We start from the raw sequence: 22,544 nt of genomic DNA, 5'->3' as shown, positions 1-22,544 counted from the left end.
CACTGGGTCAAGGACAAAAGCTTTGGGATGCTGGAAGGCTACCAGTGAATACAGAGAGGCACACACATATGTGTATGTGTATGTGCAATGGGTCTGTGGCTGTGTGTGCCTGTATGTATGTGCTTATGGATGCACACGTATGTGTATGTATATATTTCTATATATATCAATATCATGCATCAAAAGCAGTGTGGGCAGCAGGGCAGGGGGGATTCCCTGTGTCCCTGTGCTCAGGTGATTTCCCACCTGCAGAGCTGCCCCAGCACAGGCAGGAGCTGGAGCTGCTGGGGCCAGGCCAGAGGAGGCTCCAGGATGATCCCAGGGATGGAGCAGCTCTGCTGGGAGGAAAGGCTGGCACAGCTGCCATTGTTCACCTGCACAGGAGAAGCTTTGGGGGGAGCTCAGGGTGGCCTTGCAGGGCCTGAAGGAGCCCCAGGAAACCTGGAGAGAGACAATTGACAAGGGATGGAGGGACAGGGCACAGGGAATGGCTCCCACTGCCAGCGGCAGGGATGGATGTGATATTGGGAATGAGGAATTGTTCCCTGTGAGGGTGGGCAGGCCCTGGCACAGCCGTGGCTGCCCCTGGATCCCTGGCAGTGTCTAAAGCCAGGTTGGACACTGGGGCTGGGAGCAGCCTGGGACAGTGGGAGGTGTCCCTGCCATGGCAAGGGATTGGAATAAGGTGATTTTTAAGGTCCTTTCCAACTCAAATCATTTTGTGATTCTCTGATTCCAGGACTCTGGGCTATTCCAGAACACCATCATGACAACACTGACTGAGATCTGCCTACAACCTCTGCCTTTCAGACCCCTTGTTCATTTCTCAGCCAGGCTTTTAGGGTGTTCTTCAGAAGGGTCCAAACCTGATCACTTGGACACAGGCTGTGCTCCTCAGGGTTGTATAGATGTCAGGTTGCTTAGAGGAGATACCATGCACAATCTCCATTCCACCAGCTTCTGCCTCCCACCCTGAAGGAGTTAAGCAGAACTTACAGCATTTTTAACTTATATTACTCACTTGTATTGAATTATTCTTGGATCAGATATTAAATGGAGATTTTCCATATTATATCTGTCACAGATGGAAAAAACCCCATCATCTATGGATGAGTGTAATCCATTCATTGGTTTACGGATACAGTCCTCTCCAGGGATTGTCAGAAATAAACACCATGTCCCTGTTTGCTGGATTTTTGCATTTGGATTGCTGAGCTAGCTGAAAAAATGTGTGAAATCGCATGAAAGCCGACAGCTCCCTATTGACTCGGCATACGAACAAGCTCCCATGTGTTATTTATTCCAGCAAGCCCATGGACTGTGGCGTGTACATGAAATGCAAGCCCGCTCTGAAATTCGAGGGGATAATAATCAATAATGCTTTGTTTGGAACGCAGCTTTCATCTGCAGAGCCCGGAGCGGTGGGAGGGAGCTGGGGGAGAAGGGAGGGGCACGCAAACAGACCCTCACTCAAAAGACACAACTGGCACCTGTCTCTCCACCCTGCAAACGCCAGGGACAAGCTGCCTGCTGACAAGGCACCTTTGGCATCTCAGACACGCTAAATCCGTGGATTTTTGTTTGTTTGCTTGTTTTTTAACAAAGCAGTCTCTGCCAGAGCAGCTTTCCAGTTACCTGCAAAGACCAACTGCAGTGGTTAAAAACTACTTGTTCTTTTGGGAATTCCTGGGAGGAATTGGGGATATCAGTGTGCCCAAAGCAAGGGTACGGCAGGATGGGAAAAGCCAGGCCTATTTCCAGCCCTTGCTTTGATTCCTGAACACGGGATTTGCTGCAGCATCCTCTTGCCAGGCTGGTGGCATCTGGGTCACCCGGGACGGGCTCACCCCGCTTCCTCGGCAGTGCTGCCTCGTGCTCAGCAGCGTGGCACAGCTCCAGGACAGCATCACCCTCAGCACACAGCTACCACTCGCTCGGGGATAATTAGTATTTCCCCCATCTGCTAGATGAGCCTGGGGAAGGGAGGCAGGGGAGCGCTGCCAGGGTGTGCTTAACTCTTCCATCCTCAGGCGTTTCGCTGCCGCTCCCACTCCCAGGCTCGTGGCAAACCCAGCTGGAGCCTCATGAGGGCTGGGAAAGGTGGCTGGATCCTGCCTCCCACCTGAGCCTCTGAAGGGCTGTGGGAAGGGGAAGGGTCTGTCCTGCTCCCACGGGAGCCACCACCGAATCCCTGCCATTCCCTGTGTGTGGCAAAGCACCCGCTGCTGTGCCCAGCACGGGCGGCCTCCAGGGGAGCAGGTTTGGGTTCCTCAGCTGCAAACCCCTGCCCTGCTGGCCCTTTCTGCCCTTCCCAGCCACGGCAGGGGCCCATGTGCCCGGGACAGTGTGTGGGTACCCCTTGGAACGGGGCCCTCAGGTCCAGGAGACAAAGGAGGATGTTAACAACCACAGCCCAAAAGGCAGATGCAGGATTAGTGCTGCTCCCGGCAGCAGGCTCCTTTCCTGCATTAAAGTCAACACATCACCCGACACTTACTTCCCACCTTCCCTGGGGTGGCCAGAGAGCCCTTTCTAAGGTTAATGCCTCCTCCTCCCCCAACACCCTGAAAGAAACAGGATTATTTCTTAGCTAATTTGTATGTGTCTAATTTTCATATCAAAAAAGCAAAGTCATGATTTGAGGCTTTTTCGGCTTTGCTTTCTTTCTCACCACATTCCCGCCCTTACTGAGGCCGTTTCCATTCCTCCACTCCTTTCCCAGATTTCAGTATCCACAGGTTTCTGGGTTAACAACAAAATAACACAGGCTGGAACCTGTTCAGGTGACTTTTTTTATTAATTATTTTTATTTTCTTGCTTGGAAAACCTTTTCCCCTCTCTTTCACCCTCCTCGCCAGGGAGTTCAAAGGGACATGTTCGCAAACAGGGGCAGGGCAGCTCTCCACACCCACACTTGCCACCTTGAGGGAGGGAGCGGCATAAAAACTCTCTGGTGAACATTTGTGCAAATATTCATTTGGCATCTGCTAATGTCAAGTCTAGCTGGATTGGGGCTCAGAGCTGCAGAAAAGCATAAATGAGTCAGGCAGACAGCAAAAGCCGAGCTCTTCGTTATGCAAACAGGAGCCTCTCTCAGCAGCTCTTGTGCACAGGGAAGGGGCTCATGCTCCTCGTCATTTCTGTCGTGCTTTGTCCTGCTCTTCAGTTACCATGACTTTTCTCCTGCAAAGCCCCTGATGTCCTAAATGCTGGACAAACCTCTAGCCCCAGAAAGCACAGCCTCAATAAACCCCAGTCCGACACAGAGCTTGGCAGCCACGGGCAGCAGCAGCAGCAGCAGGGACGGGGGCTGCTCTCGCTCCTGCCCTCATGGCTGTTCTGCTTCATGGCTGTTAGTGCCACAAAACCCTGGCAGGACTGAGCTCCTGGGACATACACGGAGCTCCACGAGCCTTTGGTCCTGCCAGCTCCCTGGCTATGGCAAACGCAGCAGAGCAGGTAGCGAGGAAGGGAGGGCTCCCTGCCAGCATAAGCAAAATGCTCAAACAAGTGTAAATAACCCGCTCGCACGATGGCAGCCACAGCCGGGGCGTGTGGCTTGTTAGTAAAGCACCCACATGCAAAAACAGACCCAGCCTAAAGAATGGAGTCAGTTCCCACTCACTTACATGGTGACAAAACTTTCCCCGAAATCAGCAGGACCTCATGGGAACAGCAGAGCTCCCACAGCCACAGGAGAGTTTCACTGCAGGAACTTCATCCATCCCTTGTAAATTCAACAGCACCAATGCAGTGGCTCATGGACCACATAATCTATAATTTAGAAGTAAATTAAACAAGGAGCAGGATTGCTTCCTGGAAATGATGCCTCCAGCACCAAGCACATGGATCCTGGGAAGGAGGTCACCCCACACCTTGCTCTGGTCACAAACATTTGGATGGCAAGAGCTGGACTGGCCATGTCAACACAGCCCTGATCCTCCCTGGTGCCCTGCTCTGGCTCGGTGCTGCCCTGCCATGGGTGACACAGGGCTGGAGCCAGCAGGAGAGGGCCTGGCAGTGCACTGTTAACCATTGGAAAATTGAGCACTGCCATTTCAGATCTTATGAAATGAATAATCAGTTTCAGCTGGCTGGAAATCTCCACACGCTTACAGGTAAGCAAAAATTTTGCATTGAAGGAAGCCTCTTTTTTTGTCAAAAGCAGAAAACCTGGGACCTGAAATGCATTCTTTTTACTTTTCAATATTTTTAGATTTTGTTTCTAGGCTGGAAAAAGACAAAGAATTTTTCAAGAAAAAAAAGGTTTAAAAAATGCAAAACTTAATCCATTTCTTTAGCTGTACTTTCCAAGGCACAAAGGACAAAATTCCCAGTCATATTTCACCAGACCCCGGGCTGATTCCTGATTTAATGTTTAGTCCTTGTTCAATCATCCCAGCCCAGCCCCAGGTTCAGCATGGCCTTGGTGAAGGTGTTCCCTGAGGTGGTGCCAGGACCAGGCACAAGGGAGGGTGTCCCTGTGTGCCCAGGGCAGGTGGTCACCGGTGTACAGTGGGGAGGGAGCTTCTCCAAGGCCCCAGCTGCACCTTCCATCCTTGCCTGGGTCACACCATGGTCAGAGCACAAAGGGGCACTGACTCTCCCAGCAGCTCCCACCAAGTATGGCTCCCTTCCTGCTCCTTTAAACAGCTTCCCACTGCCAGAGGGCAGGGTTAAATTAGATAGCAGGAGGAAATTGTTCCCTGGGAGGGTGGGCAGGCCCTGGCACAGGGTGCCCAGAGCAGCTGGGGCTGCCCCTGGATCCCTGGCAGTGTCCAAGGCCAGGTTGGATGGGGCTTGGAACAGCCTGGGACAGTGGAAGCTGGCCCTGCCATGGCAGGGGGTGGGAGTGGATGAGCTTTAATAACTGAACCAGTCTGTGATTCAGTGACACATCCTGTCCAGAGAAGCCCTGGGAGAAAACCCGAGCTCCTCCAGGGTGGAACAGTGTAGGTGTAGGTGTTGGGTGTAGGTGTGCAAAGACTAGTTCCTTAATGACACAAACAGCTGATGAGTCCATGGAGAAGGACAGGCAGGTGAGCCAGGTCTCCTGCTTTCTCCATTGCACCCAGAGCCTGAGCAATGATGTCTGGATCCCCAGCAGCATCCCTCTTCACTCCCAGAGCAGCAGGGTCTTGGGTTCCTGGGTTTGACTGAAAACACTGCAGAGATGAAACTAAATTCCTTCTCATCAGCCTAAAGACTTCCTTATTATTTATGACTGGGAAAGATTCCCACCAGAAATGTGTAGCTGGTTATAATTTAAATGTTTCTTCTAACTCGGGAAATTTCCAGGAAGGTCTAGCAATAAACACAATAACGTGCCCACAAGTTACAAGCCAGATATTCTGTTTTTTAAATTAATTTGCCCAGAAAAATAACGAATACAAAATTGATGATGGTTTTTGTTTGTTCCCTAAAACAATGTTATTGGTACCTGCCCTGGTGCATTTTTACTGCAATTATAAAGGTTTTTCCATCTGGAAAGTGAGCCAGCTTAACTTTCTTCTTTTAAACTAATGACCATTTAATGTCAGATAAAAGGTTTAATGGAAAGGATTAAGTACCACTTTCAACAGAGATGGTGGGAGATAATTGACTCAATTTATCCCAGATATCCATGCAGGACACTGAATGCATGTCTGAGATCCAGCAGAGCAAGGGACCCCAGCGGAGGGAGGCCTGCACTCTCCCGTGCAGGTGGGTGTTCACATTGTCCCCCCCATTGTCCCAGCACACCCAGCACTCCAGTGGGTGTCCCTGCGCCCTCCAGGAAGATGCACTGCCTGCCCAGGAACCAGCTGCACCTTTCAAACAGCAGAGATGTTGCTCGGCAGATGTGAAGCTGATAATGCACCCCCAAAAGAAGATAACAGAACAAAATGCTCCAGATATTTGCCAGCAGACAGAGGCAGAGCCCTCCCCTGATTCTCTAACCTCCAGCCACAGTCACATTTTCACCTGCACCCACCACCACTTCTCTGGATACCAAATGACTTTTAATCTTTCATCCTGTGCACTCCTTTGATCCATTTTTTCTTCCATTTTTAAGGACTTGGGGTAATTCCTCCTGGAGCAATGATTTTATGACCTCTTTGAGCAGGATAGGCCCCACCAGCAGGGCTGCTTCAGGTGTCATTGCTCCCCTCTGCTCACAGCCAAACCCACCCTGGAGCTTGCTGTCTGTGTCCCAGGTGCAGTGTGGCCCTTTCCCCTATGAGGCTGCCAGGAGAGGCTTTGATTGCTGCTCTGGTGTAGGAACCTCTTGGCTCGGGTGGAAAGGTGTTTAATGAAGCACAACCATAAGGCATTCACTCCATCACTGCTCCCTCCCTACACAGAAGTCACCTATAAATTTACATGTCATGAATTCCACCCAAGGGCAGGGTTTTGGTTTATTTGCCAAGTCAGTCACTTCCTGAGAGCGATCGCTGCCTCCTGAGGTGGCTGGGAGCTGCCTGTGGGATCTAGCTTGCTCCCTGCCCTTGGAGAGTGATGCCCTGAGAGGAAGAAGGGCTTTGCTAGCTTGTGGCTCAGCTGCTGGCAGGTGGTCCCAGCACCTGAGTGAAGCCACCCCATGTTTGGAGGAGCCACCTGGAAAGAGTGAGGGTCTGCCCTTGCTGTGTTGTCTCACAGGCCACGGTCTGGGTTCACACCTTGCACAGGTACGAAGCAAACCTCCAGCCCTGAATCATTTGGCTGCTGCAGCAGATCAGAGATTAGGGCACCTTGGGCCGCGTTCAGACCACCCACAGCAGCGTCTGCCAGCAGCATGTATGGCTGGGCTGAGCCCACAGCCAGGCCCACAGCTGGGCTGAGCCCACAGCTGGGCTGAGCCCACAGCCAGGCCCACAGCTGGGCCCACAGCCGGCTCATAGCTGGGCCCACAGCCGGGCTGAGCCCGCAGCCAGGCCCACAGCTGGGCTCACAGCCGGGCCCACTGCCGGGCTGAGCCCACAGCTGGGCCCACAGCCGGGTCCATAGGTGGGCTGAGCCTACATCCAGGCCAACAGCCAGGCCCACAGCCAGGCCCACAGCCAAGCTGAGCCCACAGCCAGGCCCACAGCCAGACCCACAGCCGGGCGATGTCCACAGCCATGCTCAGAGCTGGGCCAGGCCCACAGCTGCACTGCCCAGCCCAGCCCCTGCTGCTCCTGGAGAAGACACCAGCCATGGTAGGGCCCAGAGCTCTGGAGCAGATTCACTCCCGCCCAGCAGCTGTTTGTGGTGCTTCCCAGCAAACCATGCCATGCAGCCATTTAGATTCCCAGAGCAAAGGGCCTGTCATGTGCAAGGATCTCCTCCTGAAATCACGAGAGAAATCTGGCTGTAAGGTGCCAAACAGATGGGACTTGAGCATCTAAATCCTCCAGGCCACAAAAGATCTCAGCCCAAAGGTGTGTAAGGAACTTGTAGGATCAGGCTGTGAAACATGGAGAGCAAAAGTTGCCATGTTCAAGAAAAACCAGTAATCCCAACTTCTCCACCTCCAGAATGGGACCACTTGTGCTCAGTTGTCTGGCTGGCTGATGTGAAAGGCAGTGAAGGCTGGGCAAGGTCTGGGTCACCCTGTGGAGGGGTAGGACAATTCTCCTCTCCAACTCCATGCAAAACACGGCCATACATCCCTGTCACATCCCACACTGGAGCTATCTCGATGGTGAGCAAGTGGGATGGTCCCTCTTTGACACAGGAAGGGCCTTGGAATCTAAAAAGCACCGAGAAAAAAGGCAAGGTAGGGTTTGCAACCAGGATTGCCACATGGGCAAAGGTCTCAAAGGTCTCATTGGAAATAGGTGCCTGTGGAGCTTCTTGTGGGGATGGAAAGGTAAAAGAGTGAGGATGGACCACACAAGTGTCCTGCAAGGTCATCATGGAGCGTCTTTGCTGCTCCTTCAGGCAGCACAGGAGTGTGAGAAGAGCAGGCCTCTGTGACACAGGACAGGGCGGGGACTCAGAGTCCATACATGTGGAGTTATTCTTTCTCCAGAGCTATTTAATGTAGGTGAAACAAGGTTGAACCCCAGTGGTTTTCACTGGGTGGGATGGGTGAAGCATTAGTCTGTAGGGGGGCGTGCTGCCCAACACCCTGCTCCTCTGAGGCTGCTCTCCAGGCTCCCACTGTCTGAGCCCAAAGCTAATTTCCATGCTACATGTTAATTTTCCCCAAGTCAAGAACCCCTCTCTTTCAGCAGTTTTGACATTTGCTGCCTTTCTTTGAATTTCTCTGCGTTGGGAGGGCAGGTGAGTGGGAGATCCCAATTTACTTTCTCTGCAGTCTAGACTATTCATTACTTTTCTGTCTCTAAATGAAGCAGGCACAGTCCTTTCAATACCTACATAAAGCATTCCCTCACCAGGCCTCTAAGTATTTTCATTGTCAGCCTCTGAACACTTATTATTTCCACTATATCCCCTTTTGAGATCAGGTATCCAGAGAGAAGCTCGGTGTGTTAGCCAGGGTCTCCTGCGGATCTACGCTGTGAGCAGACAGGAATTAGGGAATATTTTACATCCCTCTCTTTAACCATCCTCATATTTTGTTTTACTCTCACAACAGCAAAGAGGGGAAAAAAAAAAAAAACCCAGAGTGGCTGTTATTGCACTCATTTTGTGAGTATAAATGATTACAATTAACGTGGAACCCGACAGAGTGCAGGCACAGCTCGAATTATTCTTTGCCATGCCTTGCCTTGCAGTTATCAGGGGTGAATTTTATCTGCCATTGTGCTGCCCATTCACCTAGCTTTGTGTGGTCTGACAATATCTCAACCCAAGGTGGTATATGGTTGCAGGCACTGCCGCTCTCGTTATTTACAATGGCTAATTAAGATCCTGCTACAACCTTCATCCCACCCTTAATTCTTATGAAGCAGCCAACAAAAGGTTTTGATTTCCTTTTTGGCTGGAAGACCTTTTGGCTTCTGCAAAAAGGGGATTAAGAATGAAAGCACATAAAGGTATGTGCACAATCACAAAGTCATAACAGCTCTCCCAGTGCAGTCTCCCAGGAATGAAACGCAGCATTAGCAAGAAGGGCTAATTGGGACCGGTTTAAAGAGTGCACATTGTGTAGCTCAGTCCGGTAACACTTTTGATCAGGCAGACAACACAGCCACAAATTGCTTTCTTCCCCCTCCAAAATATCTGACCCTGCAGGAAACGGTGTTTTACCTTTCCCAAGGAATCCAGACAGGCAGGCAGGCAGACGGATGGTGCACATGGAGCTGTGTGATCACCCAGCTGCTCTGCAGGGCACAGCCTGCACAAGCCCAGCTCTCTGCCAGCTCTGGGCAGATGCAGGGTTCTTATCCTTCGCCCTCAGGGTCCCCAGAGGCTGGTGCTGGCTCTGATGGTGATTGCCACTGTCACTGTCATGGCAGCTTTAAGATCAGATGGAATCATACACACGCAACTCACCCAGACTTTCACTCTAGGGAGTGCTTCAGGCACTGCCATCAGAGGTGGGTTTCCAAGCAATTGCTCTCCATCACCTCTTTGCCTTCCAGACGAGTTGGGTCTCAGATCCCTGGTTTCAGGTTGCTTCTAGAGAGCCTCCCCATTGCACACCTTGCTTCAGAGCCTCCTCACTGCCCACCATGCCCCATGGGGTTCAGCCCTCCCCACTGTCCTCTCCCCCTGTGGGCAGGCACCCCATGCAGGCTCTCCTGTGGTGCTGTGGTCCCCAGAGCCTGTCCCCAGCCCAAAGGCCTTCCCTCTCTGTCCCTGCATCCCCAAGCCAGCTCTGCAAGTCAAGCCCGGGAATCTGGTTCGTTAGCTCTTGGCAATGCCACCCCCCAAATGTCATGGCATGCAGGCATCTATGAAAACCAGAGGCCTGGGACATGTGTTTTTATTTGTTTGCATGTGCCAACATTTCCAATGGCTCAGAAATGTGTGCCTGTGAAAGCTGCATGTGTGTTATTCATTTAGGATTATTTTCAGTCCTCATAATAGGAGGCTCATTTTATCCTTTTGAAAGCTCTCGAGCAGAGATGATCACAGCCCGAAAGCCTGCCATGGCTGTGAACAACATCTAAGTTCCACATAGCTGTCTCTCCTTGGAAAATGGTCCCACCAAGGAGTGGAAAGGTTTTCACTTTGTGCTCGTGTCAGATACACACATAAAGAGCAGCTCATTTCTCTAGACTCCTTTGTAAACGCCAGCCAAGATTTTTACATTCTGATTCATGCAAATCCGATCATCTGATCAAAGTAACGTGCTACCTCCCAGGAACTCAGGCCCTGCTGGCTGGGCCATGGCCCATCCCTCACACACCAATGCCTCCCCTCTGCTTCCTGGCCGCTCCCTCCGGCCTCACACACAAATCCCTCTGGCCAGCAGGAGCTCCAGGTGTGTGCCGTGGTCACCTTCCAGCTAGCCATGGTCACCTTCCAGCTGGCCATGGTGGGCTCTGCTCCTGTCCAGCTCCAAACTGGCCACCACAGGGGCTGCTGACTCTGCACAGACTCACAAGACACTGGGACATCCTTTCCCTGCACCCACCCATGCCAGAGTTTCTGGTGGCACCTCTCTCCTGGGGAGTCATAGGGGTGTACCCCAAAATGGGCACGTCTCTGAATCCTCAAGCTGCAAAGTTTTGAAGTGAAATTTTTCAATTACAAATTTCTCCCATGATTGCCATTGCTCATTGCATTCATTTGGGGACAAAAGCAGGTTCAGAATTTCCTCTTCAGCAGAAAAAACTGGCCCTTCCAAGACTGGGATTGCACAAGCCACTGCAAACACATTCCAAGGGAGGAAGAAGCCCTCAGCTGGGAAGGGGAACATCATCATCACCTGCAGTGCTTCCCCCAGCTGGGCCACACTGTCCTGCATGCAGGACATCCCTCAGAACACACCGTGAACCTCAGGATGCCTGCGCTGCTTCACCCGGGAGGAAACTCCCATCAGAGGCTTTGCTGCGGTTACGTCTTCTGTTATTCCTGGCCGCTGCGGTTGTTTTTTTCAAAACAAAGACAGTGTTTTCTATCCTTTAGGCCTGAGCAGACCAATTCATCTCTCTTTAGATGGGTTTGATGTGGCTTGGGAAACTCAACCGCTTGTTTTCCAAGCCCAGCATAACTCAGTTATGCTTCCTGTGGCTCAGCCACGGGTCCTCCAGCCTGGCAGCCACTGGGATGCACAGACAGCTACCCTTTAGTCTGTTCCAAGGCTGGGAATCAGCCCTTGCCCAGGCAGGTGTCAGCCACCTTCATGCTGCACTGGTTGGACTAAACTTTCCACAATTTTCTGAGTAGAAACGAGTCCCACCCACAACAAACAGTCAGGGACTGGTGACTACGAGCCCAGAACTCACAGCTCGGCTTGTCTGTGTCAGTAACCACTAAATTCACAGGTCTTGATGGCCACGGAGCCCCCAGCATGTGCCAGACCTTGCTGAGGGACGGGGACTCTGGAGGATGCTGACAGTGTAGATCTCCTTGAGTTGGCACCTTAACACAGGCACTTAAAATGCCACAGGAGAAAGAAAACCGTGTTCTGAGCTTTGCTCCCATCAGCCAGGATTCAGCCTCTTATAAAAGGGGGGGAGGCAGAAGGAGGGCAGCAGGAATGGGTGGGACAGGGAGAAGGTCTGGGCTCTGCACCCATCCGTGGGCTCCAGAAAAGGTTCCATCCAGGGCCTCAGTGAGTGGAGAGAGGCAGCATTTGCTAAAGCAACAGAAAACTGCCAAAGGACTGAAGGTTCAGTGGGGGGCTCACATCAGTTTCAACTGACAAATAGGCAGGGGAGACTATTTTACTCATCACATAATTGTTTTTTACCTTCTAAACTTCTATTTCTCTTTTTTCCCCCTATGAAATCACATGTATTTAAAGAAAGTAAATAAATCCTTAATAGCAGTGAATTAAATGTCTCTGGTAAACCCAAATCACTCCACTCAGAACTTTGTCTCACTTAAAAAGAAAAAAAGGAAAAGTTTCAGTTTGACCTGGTTTTTCCTCCCTAATTTTTCAGCTCACACTGTTGGAAATAACAGTCTACATAGGTTACATCATTTGTGAGGAATCTCCTCTCATCTGTCTCCAAATGAATAACAACAAACATTCAAAAAATAATTGAAGTTTTATATATATCCCTTGGCCATTCAGGTGGTATGGCTGGCACAAGACATAGGCACTTTAAACAGCTGTTGTGAATCTTAAGTATAAACTTCCACCCTTTGGCACAGCACCAGGAAATTCTGCATAGGAATATACCTGCTCTGCCTCACAGCAGACACAACCCACGGTGTTTAATACCTTGAGAGTGGACAGCAGAGAAAAGCTGTTTTCCCAGGGGACACCTCTGCTTTGTGTGACCCTTTTCCCTCTATTGGATGAGCCTGACTGAGCAGTGCTTGAGGGAATGTACAGACCCCCACACACACGGAGCTCCTCTTCCTGCTGCACCAGCAGATACTTGTGTTGTGTTACAGAGTAATACAATGGCCTAAAAAAGCCCAACCACCACTACACACACACACCCCCTATTTCACATACACATTTCACCTATCCCAACCTTATTTCTCAAAGGCAGGCATTGTAACACAGTCTGCTCTGGGAGCCAAAGTAACCCATGTTTTCTGTTACCCAACCTGTCCCACTAGAGCTGACTCCAATTGCTCAGTCAGATCTTCCTTGGTGGACAAACTCTTCTAAACAACACAAAGACCAACTTCTACAGCTGGAGTCTAAAATCATGGCTGAACTCCCGTTCCACTGCTTTTGTGAAAATACAGAGACACCAAATTGAGCAGAGAATCAGGGAAAGCTGATGGACATCACCAGGCACATGGTGCAGAACACCACCCCTATGGCTACATGTGTGCCTGTCAAGCCTGGCTTCAAGATCTGGTCTAGGCTGGTAGTTTGCCTAAGCCAGAGCTAACTTGCACCTTGCCATGTTTCCATAAGCAGGTAAATAAACTGCTGCAAGGACTGAGGTGGTGCAGCAGGCAAGGCTGGGCTGAGCTCAGGCCTCACAGCGCTTTTAGGGTCGCCCCCAAGCTCTGCCCCACTCCAACACCCACCCACAGACATACAGGGCTGACAGGCATGAGGGCATCCAGCCTGTTCAGATTATGGCTTTAACTCCACAAGCCAGGGACAGAAATTTGGTCTTCTTGTCATTTAACTGCTAGGGCAGCACCCCTTCCCAAAACTGCATTATTTTGACCTGACTGCTTCCTTCTCCCCTTGTCCCACCTCACGACATTTATTGGAGGATGGATCAGCCATGCTCCCAGAAGCTGTTATAATTACAGCTGCACAGATATCACACATGTTGATGTGTAAGACATGCAGCTGAAGAGATCAGTTTCTATCACAGGTAAGCTACACCTGGGCAGGTGCAGTAGGGCAGGGCTAAATCTGCAAACATGCTCCTGGAAGAGGCTGCCCCACTGCTTCACATCTGTGAAAAGTTCATCCGAACCGTCTGTGTGACCCAGCACCAGGGGGGTGATCCTGAGCTAAAGACTGCAAGGACAGCACAGGGAAACAAGCACAGGTTTCCCACGCCTGCACTCCCAAGGGATTGTTGCCAAAAGCCAGCTGCTGGCCCAGAGGGACAGATCAGGCTCTGCTGGGCACTTCAGGTCAGAGCCTGCCATGGCACTTGCAGACACACAACACAACTCTACTGCTAAGCAGGAAAGACCACACCAGCTTTGGGGCTCCAGCTGCAGGGATGTGAACTCAGTCACCCACTGACAGCTCTGTGGCAGGGGACAGGAAGACCAGAGCAGCTTGGCAGGGGGTTGGAAGGCACCTTACACAGGGACCAGGACACTCTTTGTCCTCTTGGCCAGTGGTAAGCCACGGGCAGGGCACAGCACCACCATGGTCGGTTGTGGGGTGGAGGGTTTGCCCTGCCTGGACCAGACACTGGGCCTAGCTGAGTTGTGATCACTGACCCTTCACCCTCACAGGGATAGCACAAGAGATCCAGCACCCAGAAGGTCTCATCAAACAGCTCTGGTTTGTGCAACATGCTCAAAAAGCTTGTACCCACAAAGTTTCCCTCCTGGGCTCAGTGGCTCCTGCGCCCAACAAAGCCAGCCTGGCATTAGCAGCCCATGCCTCTCTCTGATCTCAGCTATCAAAGCAGTGTGACTAATCCAGCAGTGTTTCTGAGGCAGTATCTCCAATACATTTGTATTAATGCCAATTAAGCAGAGTACTGGTTACAGTGTGCCTGCTCAGAGCTCCATGCACATTAATGCCATCACAGAGTGTTACATCCCTCGCTCTTGAGGCGGATCCCAGAATAGCAATTAAATCCTCATTAACAACCCTCAATTATAAAGTAAATCAAATGCAAAGCCTCCATGGGAAATCTCAGCTCATATTCAGGGTGACTGAAGATTTTATGAAAGGACAAAATTAGGTTAAACACCACAGACAAGCTACTTCTCTGCTCTGGATGTCAAAAAGGGACCTGTCCAGCAGGGCTGCTGACAACCACCTCTAACCAGCTCCTGGCCTGATCCCTGAGCACAGCCCAGGCAGGAGAACCATGTGCCCCACACACAGGGCTGTCCCTCACTGGGCACAGGATGGATTCCTCCTATTCCTGTTCAGTCTTTGAATGTCTCCTACCCAGAGAACCCTTCTGTCCAACATGAAGGTCCTCTGAAGGGGAATTCTCATCTTTGCCCCTGCTTTTGTTGTTAATAAAGCCTGAAAGCAGATGTTCAAATACAAACACTTAATGAGCACCATCAGCCAACAAATCCCTCCAGCATCACCTAATCCAGGTGAGCATCAATCTCCTCACCACACTGCCTTTCCACAGCCTGAGGAACCTGTCCCACTGCTGTCCAGGAAATACTCCTGTAAAGCGATGACATGAGAGGCAGAGGCCCCAGCTGTATGCCAGTTGTATGACCCCTCACTCCCGTGTGCCAATTTCCCATTGTGGGACGGGGAGCAGATCCTCCCTGTTTGCTCCCAGCCTCAGTCTGGAAGAGGAGATCCCTTCTGCCCACACTGCTCCAGCCGTTACTGCCCCCACCCCTTTGAATTTCTCCAGTAGCAAACAAACCCTGTTGTTCTAACAGTGAAACCATTGGGGCCATGGCAGCATTTCAAGGAGAAGAAAGGCACCCATAAAACCTTTCTCACTCTGGAAATTACTGGGTGTCTTTTCTTGGAGGTACTAACACAGCAAATCTCCAGTTGCTCCCAATCCTCCACCCCAGCACTCCTCTGAACTTTCCCCAGATCCTTCCCACATGAATCAATCTGGAGACAAAGCTGGCAAAGCCTTCCAGCCCCCACCAACCAATTCCACCCTTGGGTCCCGCTCCTGTGCTTGTCTCCAGGTGCCCCAGGAGAGCAGCTCCCAGTAATGCCCTGGGACAGGGCCTGTTGAGTGACCTCCCATGCTCAGCTGGCGTGAGGCATCACCTGCACAGCTGCCCAGCTCCTCCTGGAGCAGCGTGGAGTGACCCTGCTTACCACTGCTCATTTTTCTCCAGGCTTGCAAGGTTTGGAGATTGGTTCAGATAAGCATCCTCAAGCTTGCATGCTTATCTGCCCCATCTCCCAAACAGCTTTGATCTGCAGGATTTGGCTGCAGCTCTCAAAGTTATCTTGGGAAAGCTTGTTCTGGGGAGAGTCATTCTCCTGATTAACAAGAAAATCTTTCTTAGTGGCTTTGAGCATTTCCAGCCCTGGCTGTACCCAGGGAATGTAGCCATGTCTGCAGACAGAGAAGGAAAAGCCAAGCAAGCTTCTCCTTAAAACTCCACGGGGACTCCCTCAGCATTCCAGCTAAAATCTGAGGTCAGATATTACATCTTGCTTCTTTTCGCCATTTTCTGTTTGTGGGGCACTTTACATCACCATATCCTGTGCAAAATTCCTGGAAGGAAAGCTGGCTGGACTGACCAAGGAAACAAGTTCCTGGATGAGCTAGGTGAACCATGCAGGACAAGGAAGAAGGATTTATCTGGCTGAGGGCAAGTTTTAAAAGGCACAATTTTGAATTAAACAGCTGAAAGCAAGAGCCCCTCTAAAAGCTCTAATGAAGGAACCACAAGCCACATGTAAGTATGTGTTAATGCAGTCAGATACTCATTTTCCAGTTTACTTTCTGCTTGGCCACAGCTTTAGGAAATATTCCTTGGACTGCAAGGTATCAAATGTGCCACTCTTGAAAAACGCTGGCGTGGATTCCCTCACACTCAGCCCACCACCATCACCCCACTGAGACTGTTCCTCGTGGCAACAACCAGGGAGGAAGAGGAAGATGGTATTAAGGAACAGGAGGAACTACAGAATCAGCAATGAAGTTTATAGTGGGGAAACTGCCCCGAACATTTCCTGCCAGCCTCGCATAAAGGATAAATATGCATTTAAAAAACACTACTCAGGGAGGGGAAAGAAGTGTGAACAGCAAAAATATGTACATATGTTTTAAATAATTTTTTTAATTGTTGAGGCAGTAATACTTGGTTCATGGAACTGCAATATACAGAGAGATGAAATAAATAGCTTATATATATATAATATATATAATATAGCTGGTTTTAAAATATTCCCTTATCATTGGTGTACTAGGTCATCTTGTAGTCACTTGAATGTAGTTAGCAGCATTCTCCAGAAGTGAGCGGGATGCAGGATCACGGAGCCGTGACTCCCAGTGTCGTCAGGAGGGTACAGAGGGTCGGCGCGCCGAGAGCTCCGCGGGCCCGGCCCCGCAGCCGCCGCCTGGCCTGGCGGGCGGGCGCAGGCAATAAATACATTACTGCAACCGGCACTTGGCGGGGCAGGGTCTCAGTAACTTTGGGAAAGAACTTGGGTTTTCTTTGGTTTTATTTCTTTATTTTTAATAATTTTTTTTCCCTCTGGGGATATGCTTGAGAAGTTGTCCTTTCCAAAAAAAAGCAAAAGAAGCACCTGTGTGTCATCAACAACAAGAAGTCAATTTAAATAGAGCAGTTAATTTCATGTTTCAAGTCACAATAAATCCCGAACAGCTTTCCCCAGCATTTGCCATCTAGTCTTTTATTAATTTTTTTTATTTTTATTTTTTTTAAACACAATGTACAAAAATAGAGCTTCTTCCTTATTTTTAATGTAAAAATATTCCTCTGGTGCAGTTTTTTTTTTTTTTTCTTTTTGTGGTTTCTTATTGTGACACTATTTTTGTCTGTTTAGCTGGGGTTGGTGGGTCGTATTCTCTTAGTCCTCTTGGTGACTGTTGTGTACTTGAAAGGTTTCTGTATCTCCATTTGCCCCTTTGGGTATCTCTTCATAAAGTGTACATCTTGCTGATTTTCCCGGGTCTTGGGCCCTTTCCGTGGCCTCCCTTTTTTGGTGAATCCAACATACCAGCCTGAATATTTTGCAGACATCAGTGCCGTGTAGTTGTTTTCTAGGACTTTTTCAATGAAGACACACTCCTTACTGGTGCCATCAGGCTGAAAAAGGAAAAAAAAAAAAAAAAAAGAAAGAAAAAATAAATAATCCAAATGCAAGCTCAGTGACCAAAACCCAATTTGGCATAAATAAAATCATCACATCTGGACCTCTTTTTTGGTTCAAACATTCTTAATAAGAGCCATAACAAGCATCAGCTAAAATAGATTTTTTTTTTTTAGCATGAAAGCGTGAGGTCATAATTTCTTTTTTTTAAATGCTCTTATCCAAGGGGAGAAAACTTTTTCAAAGACAACAGTTAAGTTTATCCAGTCCAGTGCCTTCAACTGCAAGCAAAGCAAGACATCCAGCTTTGCTTTCTTCCCTTAGGGAGAGAGGATGAATTGAATTCGTGCCAGGGAAACATCATACTTAGTCAGAAAAAAACCAAGCCCCAGAATCTCACATGGCCCAAACAACAGTGTTTCCCCTTCTACCCCTCACTCCTGAAATACCTCATGGGCTTTCACCCCCAACTACTCAAATCCCACTAAAATTATGACAAGCTTCAGTCTAAGCCTCCACAGCAATTTTAAAACTTTCCTCCATGTGATCCCAGAGCACCCCCTGGCACATGGACCACACATGGTGCTCCAGGGCTGCTGGAGCCACTGGGGTCCCCAGCACCACTCCAGTGCCTGGGACCCTGGAGAGCCCTGAAGCCAAACTGGGCTCAGCTCAGCCTGTAGATCCTACCAGAGCCAGAACTGGGCTTTGAACATGGCAGAACAAGGATCTCTGCATTCAGGATTCTCACCCAGCACAGGTAGCACTGGAGGGAGTGACAGCATCACACAACTGCATCTTCAAGTCCTTGAGCATAAAGGAAATTCTTCTCAACCATAACCTTCTGCCAGAAAACATTTTGCCCTTTAACTGCTGAGTCACTGGTACTGTACTTAGAATGTCACATGATTTGATTTATGCATCAGAAGATATTCAGGAGTAGATACAGGATAAGTAGACATAAACCATCACACAGGACTTCATTTAAAGCTCAGCAAACTCAAAGGAAGGATTTCCATCATAGTCCAATTCAGCTTCCCGCTGATATCAGATGAGTTTTTTGGAACTGCAGGCCTACATATACTACTATGAAACCCTGCCCACCAAACGAAACACTTTACCCATCATATCCTGGGGGGCAGGGAAGCTGCAGCAGCATGAGCTTAGGGGCCCCTCTGGGCACAAGGCTGGGGTGAGCAGCCAAACCCTGCATGGTCACCATCCTTCCCCCAAGGACAGCTCAGCCTGCCCTTCCAGTCAGCCATCCTGAAATGTGCTGCACAATCCCTGTGGAGTTTGCTGCAGTTTGTGGAAGGGCAGGGAATCATGGAACAGGAGGGAACCCCTCCAGGCCATGCTGCACAGGCTTCCCTGCACCCCTGAGCCCCAAACACACACGACAGGGGAACCATCAGGCACAGTGACCCAGGCTGGAGGCAGCAACAGAGGAAAGCCAGGATGGCTGGTCATCACCAGTCCCCAGAGCCAGCCATTCCTCCAGGACTCCATGCCTTCAGCAAAGCTTTGGGTCCATCTGTGTGACAGAAGGGAAGGTGATGTTTGCTCTGAAGTCAGCACCTTGAGGCTTTTGGCACCAGGGAAGGTCTCATTAAGAGGGCAAATTCTGGCAACTCTTCCAACAGATCTGCCAATCCAGGGCCTGCACAGGGGCTCTGCCTTAGGACCAGCAGTCTCCATCCAGGACAGGCACAAAGGTCCTCATTTTACCATCCCCAACTGGAAGCTCACAAACGCTTTAATGAACAGCAGAACTGGGCAAAGCTCAGTGATTCCAGTTCCTGGGGGTGTCATTCTACAAGTCCTGGGTTTGATCAAAGCCACATGAGTGGCAAAGGGGGAAATCAATCAACACCACAGGGTTCCACCAGAATTCAATGGGAAGCCATAAAACCAGCTCCAGGTTTCTCAGGGCCCAGCCCACTACAAACCCTTCCCCAGTGAGTGGAGAATTTTTAAACAATACCATGGCTGGGATTCAAATCCACCCAAAGCCAGGTGCCTGTGAACCGACCGGATCCATACCGCAGGTAATTGGAAGGGTTGTTCCCCCCATGCTCGTGGGAAGGGACTGGATTTGAGCCCTGACCTTGTTGCTAGGAGAATTAAGGGTTTTTCATGCAATTTGGGAGGGTTCCGCTTCTACTGCAATGTCAGTTTTTCACGGAAAATGAAGACTGGAATGAAAAGAAAACATGTGTGTAGGAGGGGGGAACTTATTCTATTAATAACAAAAAAGTATTTACTTATACCTTCAAATTTGCCGACAGAGCCTAAGACGGAGACAGGAGGTGGAGGAATAACAAGGTGCAACTTCAGGCCAACCTCAGGGCTAATTTGAAGTAAACAAGGTGCATGAGATAAAATAACTTCGTTCTGGAAGAGGAAGAGCTAAATGGTTTGATAACATGAAATTACAGCAGCATTTACAAGTACCTAGAGATAAATCAGGATAAGGACCTCACTTCCCCAAACAGAGCATTCCTGTATGTGCTAAGACACGTCACAGACACACAAATGATTTTCAAATACTGACAAGATAATTTTACAGTTTCTTTTATAATCCCCAACAGGATAAATCATTCACACAAGTTACCTACACCATGAAGAACTGTACTCTCAGCAATCTATTAGGGGAAAAATCAATTTGTGAGGGTTTTCAGTAATTTTTAAGCATCAGGTGCCCAACATTTAAAATTTAATAAGTTCCCTACTTGAGCCATAGCAAAACACTTCTTGGGTCGGTCAGCCATCCCCTCACTCCTCCAAAGAGAGGGGGGTGAAAGAGAAAAGGGAGACAGCTTTAGCCAAGCATCACTCCCTGCTCCAGCCATGGGCTCACCCTTCCCCAGGAGCTCCTGGTGCAACCGACCCAGGGCTGCACCCTCTGCCACCAATGCAGCTGGGAGCTGCTGCCAAGCCACATTTCATACACACAGGGATGGGCCCTGCAGAGCACTCACTCTCCAAAACACGGAGCTTTGCGTTTTCAACTGATTCTTGACAATAAAGAAATTCTTGAAAGCCTCAGAGCTGCACAGGGGCTGCCTGGCCCAGTGTAATGGCCTGGCCACAGGACAGAGGAAGTCCCACAGCCAGCCCCACATCCCTGTCCCCTCCACAGCAGGAATGAGGGCTTCCTGTGCCCCTCATGTGCCCCACTGGCTGCTCCTGCCTTTTGGCCTCATCATCCCACTGGCAGCACCTCCAGCTCAGAGCAGGACACAGCAGAGGCACAGCCCTGCTCCTGCAAAGGCTCTCTGCAAGTCAGACACCAAATTGTTGGGGTTGGCCAAGGGGCTGCTGCCTGGCCATGCAACAAGGCCGTGCCACCTGGCAGGTCAGTTCTTTGCAAAGGAATCATTCAGAGCATGTTTTTGTTTAAACACAGCCCAAGAACTTTGGGAAGATGTGGTATCTGTTAGCCAAATTTCTGATAAATGCCTTATAAAACGTCTGATCTAAATGCCACCTCCCAGGGAAGGCTCTGGGGAGTGGCCCAGGTGTGTGCAGAGTGAGGGGAAAGCGCAGCCTGAGCAGCGCCCAGGGCTGGCTCCAGCAGAGCATCTCCTGAACAGGCCTGGGGAGCAGCTCGGCTGGCACTGGGGCAGTGCCCAGCACAGGCAGGGACCTGGGCGGTGCCCGGGTTTGTACAGGGCAGGGTTGGAGCAGCGGCAGCCCGGGCTCACCCTGCGCTGAGGGGTTCGAGGAGGGTTTGTCACCGTGAGCCCGCTCCAGCCCAGCCGAGCCCAGGGGCCGCGCCGGGCCGGGCTCTCCGAGCACACCGAGGAGCAGCCCCGGATTGTTTGTGCAGAGCATTTGGTGAGGGGCTCTCCAGTCTTAAACGTGAAACATGTTCAACTGACACTAAAGCAGAATTAAGTGCCAAAGCATTTGCTGCTTCTACAATTACACTCCGGAGCGCTTTGGTGCTCCTGCTCTCCTTTTATGACCCAACTTTGGTCTTATTGTAGTTTGGCTTTCTCGTTTTAAGTTCTCCAAATGGAAAGGATCAAAGAGCTCTTTGTTGTCGTGGCAGGAGCGCTCCTCGGAGCGAGGCATTCCTGCCACGAACAGCTTGCGGCTCAGGGGGGATTCGCGGCCGCTCTGTGCCACCAGCCCGAGCCAAGGCATCAGCAGGTGCAGCCCCCGCGCTCCCCGCAGCCAGCCCAGCCACCTGAGCAGCTCTGCATGGCACACGGGGCCGGGAAAGGTCTTCTCATTTACGCTTCACAAATCTGGCACCGGGAAATCCAAACTTCCCTCGGCTCTCACAGCAACAATGAGCTCCGGCAGCAGCTCGGGTAACAGCGAGGAGCGGGGAGAGAAGCCTCCAGACGGAGAAGTTTCTCTGTTTGCAATCGGGGTTAGCTAAGCTTAGGTTAAAACACTTCGAGTTGTTAGCTAAGTTTAGGTTAAAACACTTCCTCTCCTCAGGTGCTGCTGTATTTAGGAGCTGTCTGGGTGAGCGACTGGTAGTGTGCTGCAAATAACAAAAAAACCCAACCACCACCAAACGCGTCCGCGACATCCCAGAAATGCCGGCTTGGCACAGGGCACAGCGAGTCTCAGCACTCCAAGTGAGAGGGGGCTGAGGCTCTGGTTTAATTATCACCTTTTCGGCAGCTCAGCCCCCAGGCTCGAAGTCAAACTGTGGTGACACCAGCCCTCCGTACAATGGAGAGCATCTCCCTCTGCGAGGGAAGCAAGACCCCGCCTCCCAAAAATCCTGGAGTAGGGAAAGCTACCATCCAAGCAAAAGGTTTCCAAGAGGTGCAGGCATCCAGGTTTTTACAAGGAAAACCGCCGAAAAGGGACCCTTCCTGCACCCATCCTTCTCTCTCCCTCCACACACAGGCACACAGAGGGGGCTCCCAAGCCCTGGTACCCCGCCGTGCTGGTTTTCATGCCACCCCCAGGTGTGAGGCACACCCACTGAGCTCAGCAATCATTTCAAAGGGCTGCTGAAATCCCCTCGGACATTGACACTGTTAGATTCACCCACTGCATTACACGGAGGAAATCCCACCTTGTGTCTCCTAAATTCCACAGCAGTGACAGCAGGGAAGGCTCGGGTTTCTAGGAG

General features: G+C 50.4%; 1 protein-coding gene across 1 annotated transcript in view; it reads right to left on the bottom strand.

The window, feature by feature from the left end:
- Nucleotides 1–16,541: 16,541 nt before the first annotated feature.
- Nucleotides 16,542–22,544, bottom strand: part of FGF18 (fibroblast growth factor 18) — a 64,120-nt gene continuing 58,117 nt past the window's right edge. The window contains exon 5 of the mRNA XM_058815368.1: nucleotides 16,542–17,436. Within this exon, the coding sequence (XP_058671351.1) occupies nucleotides 17,170–17,436 (267 nt within the window). The 3' untranslated portion in view covers nucleotides 16,542–17,169. The remainder of the gene's footprint in view (nucleotides 17,437–22,544) is intronic.

This window comes from Ammospiza caudacuta, chromosome 16 (genome assembly GCF_027887145.1).
Source record: "Ammospiza caudacuta isolate bAmmCau1 chromosome 16, bAmmCau1.pri, whole genome shotgun sequence".
NCBI lineage: Eukaryota > Metazoa > Chordata > Aves > Passeriformes > Passerellidae > Ammospiza > Ammospiza caudacuta.
The sequence above is the reverse complement of the archived record's forward strand: the minus strand, read 5'-3'. Positions and strand labels throughout refer to the sequence as shown.